Raw genomic sequence first — 5,729 nt, forward strand, 5'->3', positions numbered from 1 at the left:
TTTGTCACTGGACAAAGTTGACTTGTGTTGGAATCATAGCTCTCAAGGCTGAATTTTTCTTTTACAAAATGGAAGGATTTGGCATTTTCTGTACAGTTGGATGCTGACCTGGGATTTTATTTATTTATTTTTTTTAAAAAGGTCATAGCTTTATCTTGGAACTGTCAACCAGCAGGCCTCTTCCAAGAAATCACCTGATCTTTATGGTACTTGAGGAAGATCTGGTTGTGTGCTTTGAACTGCAATCACTAATTAAATGGAGAAAAAGACTGAAGAGAAGCAAAGGCTAGTAACTTGCTGGAAATCACATGGCAGAGAGAAAACAATCTTTGAACCTGGTTTTGAAGGTGTTTTGTTAGGGAACAAACGGAGGAAGGAAGACTACCCTAACTGGCTCTCTCTCGCGCTCTCTCTCTCTCTGCCTTGCTAAAATCGTGTATGGCTATTAACCTGCAGCCAGAGAGCCCTCACCTGAGCATAACGGTCTGCATTTGGACCTGCAAAATGGAGACCAGCTGATGGGAACTTCCAGAAACCCACCAGACCAGGCCTTCGCACAAGGGAACTCCAGGTCAACAGCGTCGAGACCCTGGGAACTTTACCCTTCGTAATACCCATCCCCTAAAGCCCAACTCTGCAGAGAGACTATCCGTTTGTCCTTTGTTTGTCTGTACGCGTATTGGGGAATTCTTTAGGAAGAGATACATGGTTATACTTCCTGATTATAAGTGTGTTAACCACTTGCAACTTGTTTAAAAAGAAGTTTTGTTTTATAATAAACAATTGTTCCATGTTTATTGAAAGAAGCCTGGTTTATTCTGGGCACCAGTAGGGGAAATAGACGATTTACTATTCTGGTGAGAAAATTAATCTTTTAAATTATGGTACGGCCTGTGAAGTTGTGGGGCTGGATCAAACACACACTCCTCCCATCCCAGTCATAACACTTGGTAAGTGAAAACCATAGACTTGTTTATTTAAAGGGCATGAAAGGCTTACAGTGCTTGTCTTCAGTTTCAAATTATATATTACTTAATGTCTCACAGATAAATGATTTAATAATTGCACTTAAACCCAATAAACAAATTCACTCACCTAATAATCACATTAATAAACTGAAATTAGCATGTAATTAATGTAAATGAGTACTCAATAAACTAAGCAAAATATGAAATCAATTATACTTTAAATTCACAAAAATAAACCCAAGTTACTGAAAAGAGGTATTATGCTCAGATCCTAAACTAGGAGACATTCACTTCACAGGCTGTATTCAGCATGAAAGTAGCCTGCAGTGTTGTTGAATGGACGCCATGGTGATGCTTTTGGCAGCATTTACCAGTCTTCAGTCTTTGACAGATCCACATTCGGGAGGAAATCCTTCTGATTGTCTCCACTTTGCATAGCGCATCTTAAACCATTGCTAAAGAGATACAAACAAAACTATGAGATTATGGTTCCCAATCGACAACAACTTATATTTATATAGTGCCTTTTAATGTAGCAAAATGTTCCCAGGCAGAGCGTTATCAAACAATATTCGACATTGAGCCACACAAGGAGATATTAGGGCAGATGACTGAAAGCTTAGTCAGAGTTAAGTTTTAAAGGATTGTCATAAAATAAGAGGGCACTAGAGAGACAAAGAGGTGAGGAAGGGAATTTTACTGCTCAAGGCCTGGGTAGCTGAAGGCACAGCCATCAACAGTGAAGTCATTAAAATCAAGGATGTTGAAGAGGCCAGAATTAGAGGAACACAGGTGTGAGGGTTGTGGGACTGGAGGAGATTAAGAGATAGGGTGGAGTGAGGCCATGAAGGGATTTGAATTAAAGGATGAAAATTTTAAAAGCTGAAATGTTACTTAACTGGGAGTCAGTGTAGTCAATCAGCACAGGGAACGATAGGCAAATGAGCAGGACATGATGTGTGTTGGGACACAGGCAGCAGAGTTTTAGATGACCTCAAGTTTATAGAGGGTAGTGAGATGCTGGGTAGGAATATGATGGATCAGACAAGCCCAGAGGTAAACAAAGGTATGAGAGAGGGTTTCAGCACCAGAGGGCCTGAGGAAGGAGCAGATTTGGGCAATGTTAAAAGTGGAAATAGGCGGTCTTATAGTGAAAGCACAGGTAGGTGATCAGAGGCTCAAAGGCTCATCAAATGTGACATTAAATTTGCAAACAATCTGGTTCAACTTCAAATATTTGCCAGTGGCTTCAGTCCTCCCAATATTTAGCTGGGGAAATTTCTCCCCACCCAGCACTGGATGTCAGGCAAGCAGACATACAATTTATAGATAACGGCTGGGTCAAGAGAGGTGATGGTGAGGTAGAGTTGGGTGTTACCTGTCTATGTGATGCTATGCTTTTGGATGATATTGCCGAGCAGCAGCATGTAGGTGAGAAATAGGAGGGGGCCAAGTGTATATGCTTGTGGGGACACCAGAGCTAATGGCGCAGGAGCAGGAAGAGAAGCCTTTGCTGGAGATTTTCTAACTACTGCCGAATAGATAAGAACGGAACTAAGAGTGCAATCCCACCAAGCTAGATAACAATGGAGAGGTGTTGCAGGAGGAGGATTAATGATTTATGGTCAATTGACAGCTTGCATTACTATTAGATTCAAGTGCAACAAATTGCAAGTCACTTAATTGGCATTTGGATTAGGCTATACAATATTAGCAGCCAACTTCAATAGATATTACAAATTTGATGTCTTGAATTCTGCTAAAGCACATTTACAGAACCATTAATCCAAGCACTGCTCAATGACCAACAATTTCTTTGCACGTCAGAGGTTAACATGGAACAATATATTATAATCAGGTTCAGATTATTGCCTGTAGAGAATGTTCAGTTTTCCCATGTCGAAATATATATTCTGACGCTTACAGGGTTAAACAGGAATTTAAAATGGTTAAACGTTAGAGGCATTGATAGGGTTAAACAGGGATCAATAATGGTTGGGTACACGGCACTAGAGTCATTTGGCTGCTGTGGTAGAACACGGAGAGAAGTTCAGTCTCAAACAGTTCCTGTATCTCATGTGATGTCAGAGTTACAGCCCAAGACACTCGCAAAACTTGTTTATGCAAAGTATAACCAGTTTGCTCATCTGTTCTGAGCATCTATTAGTGCTACCATTACCTGCTGTTTAAGATTTTCTGAACAGCCTGATGCTCTATGGATCAACTTTCATTGCGGTTTCCAAACTTTACTCTCATGGAGTTGTGCGGACATTTCTATTCTCATGGCCCTTTTAGGTGTGTGTATCATGCAATCCTTTGGAGCCACCTGTTGGGATAATTCAGCGATCTGGCACACCCATCTTGGGAAATGACAGGCATTCAACCTATGATTTTCTATCCATTAACAAAGGATAGAAAATGAATGGACAAAATTACAGTCAGGGTACCCTAAAGTTTCTCGTACTCCCTGTGAACAATGTTCTCCACTAATAGTGAAATCCACATTCCTATTTATTGCATAAACCTCAGGTTGCTGATATCAGCAGATCTTGGTGTTCAGCAGGAGGATTTATCAAACAAGGAAGCAACAGGCTTTTAAAAAAAACTAAGTCTGAAAGAAAACCTTTCAAAAATTAGAGGGCCACAACTTTCAAAGGACACAAAACCAATGAACAGGAAGAAAAAAATCAAATAAAGGGGTTTGAGGGAAGGTTTGATAGAGCTGTACAAGATGACGACAAGTTTGTATCAGGTGGATGAGGAAAAGCTGTTCCCATGATCTGATGGTATAAGGACTGGAGGACATATGTTTAAGGTTTTGGGCAGGAGATGCAGGGGGAATGGGAGGACAGACATTTTTAATGCAGTGAGTGACAATGCCCTAGAACTCAGTGCCTTATGAAGGAGCTGAGAGCAGAGACGATCAATGACGCCAAATGAAAATAAGCTTGCAGGCCTGCAGGGATGAAGAGGGTGAATGGGGCTGACTGAATTGCTCTACAGAGAGCCTGCATGGACTGGAAGGGCCAAATGGCCTCCCTCAATGTTGCAAATGACTCTACCAGAGGCAGAGATAGAAGTGCATTTATTCAGGCCTTAAACTGCAGTTTAATATTATCATTAGTGAGCAAGAGTTTTAAGAATACTCCCTGTCAGAAGCAGGAAAATAGTAATTACGTTAAAGATTATTGGAGCTTCTCTCCTGGCATGGAGTTTTACAGAATGGAACCGACTTCACTCCTATTAAACTGCACCAGGGTCTCCAGCTCTGGTAGGTCATATCCCTGGAGCTTCCAACACACGGCTACCCCGCTGCCAACCTGGTCAGAGTCTTTCCCCCACCCTCATATTTTAACAAGGAAAATGTTCAAAGAAAACAAAATCAAAAACGACATTTTAATGCTGCTAGGATGTGTAAGAACAATAACCCAAATGAACCTTTAATTCCTTCAGACGGGGATTGGCAATCCTAGAGGAGATTCTGAAGATCAAGACTCAGCCGCAATTAAGTGCAGAATGGAATTCTTTTTTTTAAAAAAAAATCAGTAGACTGCTAGATCTAGAAGCTACTCAAGTGCCCGGGTTTTCCCGATGTACGAGAAAAAGTTGGTTGACATCAAGCCAAGTTATTATTTATATTCAACATCTCAGGATTGGAGTCAAGTGGCAGCCCCAGAGCTTTGCCACGGGAGTCCCAGTTGCCGGTACTCGGGCTGAGTTACCTACCGCTGTCTCCGCCTCTGACAGACCACATTCCGCCGCTATCAGCATCAGCGACGAGGCGTCTGGCTGCTTCATTCGGGCGAAATTCTCCTCCAACAGCTGAACCTGATCGTCTTTCAGTTCCAAAGTTCCCACGGAGCCGGGTCCGTGATCAGTCGAACTCCCTGCCCCGCTCTGCTCCATCGTGCTGGGTCCCTGGAGGGCTACTGCGAATAGGCGAGAGAGAGAGAGAGAGAGAGAGGGTAGGTATGCTGTGATGAGTATTTAATGAATCTGAAACCTAATGCCACCGCCTAAGGCGAATAAGTCCCCGTGCTAACAATTATCACACCCTGGTGAAATAGTTTGTATCATGCATCAGTTAAGAGACACTGGAGCTTCCCTCACGCGACCCCATGCAAAGTCTGCCAGAGACATTTCACAGTTACACAGCAAAATATAACAACTTAAATGGCTCCGCCGTTTAATTGTGCGGTTACCCAGAGACGGTGACCCACAAACAGGCAGAGTGGGAAGGACACGTCGTCTGCAGCGTTGTTTATGTTTCTAAATTAAACAAGGTAATTAATAGTGATCCCTTGTCCAAACCTTTGCATCCGAAAAATATATAAACTGCCTTCACTTAACGTTGCTAGGCACGATGCTAACCGGCAGTGGAGAATTGGAGCCCACGAGTTTCCTGAAGTAATTACCAGATCGTTCTGGTTACCATGCAGACTGCTTGTTTGCTGCAAGCTTTCAACAGAGAGAGAGAGAGAGAGGGAGGCGGCGGTGGTGGTGGTGGTGGTGATGGAGAGAGAGAGAGAGATACCAAGTGAAAGTACAGCACAGCATCAGAGGCAATGTATTTCAGTTAGCTCAGATTTATCAGGTATTGGGCCTCGTCCCAAATAAATGGTACAGGATCAGATGCCAATTCATCAGGGACATTGTTTTTCTCCAGTGGCAGAACAATGATAGAGTAACCTGATAAAGTGAAGGAAGACTTCAGTTACATAGATTGGAGAAGTTAAGACTGTTTTCCTTAGAGAAGGTTGA

At 42.4% G+C, this 5,729-nt stretch overlaps 1 protein-coding gene across 2 annotated transcripts; it reads right to left on the minus strand.

Annotated features, from left to right (window-relative positions):
- Nucleotides 1–955: 955 nt before the first annotated feature.
- hopx (HOP homeobox) lies at nt 956–5,425 on the minus strand. 2 transcript variants are annotated; one of them, XM_041192181.1, is made up of 3 exons: nt 5,280–5,425; nt 4,695–4,897; nt 956–1,423 (listed from the first exon to the last, which is right to left on the minus strand). In XM_041192181.1, exons 2-3 carry the CDS (start codon nt 4,872–4,874, stop codon nt 1,346–1,348), a joined length of 258 nt encoding a protein of 85 aa, XP_041048115.1. In that variant the 5' UTR covers nt 4,875–4,897; nt 5,280–5,425; the 3' UTR covers nt 956–1,345. The 2 variants fall into 2 exon arrangements, with proteins under 2 accessions (XP_041048115.1, XP_041048123.1); XM_041192189.1 differs by having other exon boundaries at nt 5,340–5,362.
- Between the last annotated feature and the right edge of the window lie 304 nt (nt 5,426–5,729).

This window comes from Carcharodon carcharias, chromosome 1 (genome assembly GCF_017639515.1).
Source record: "Carcharodon carcharias isolate sCarCar2 chromosome 1, sCarCar2.pri, whole genome shotgun sequence".
In the NCBI taxonomy this organism is placed as follows: Eukaryota; Metazoa; Chordata; class Chondrichthyes; order Lamniformes; family Lamnidae; genus Carcharodon; species Carcharodon carcharias.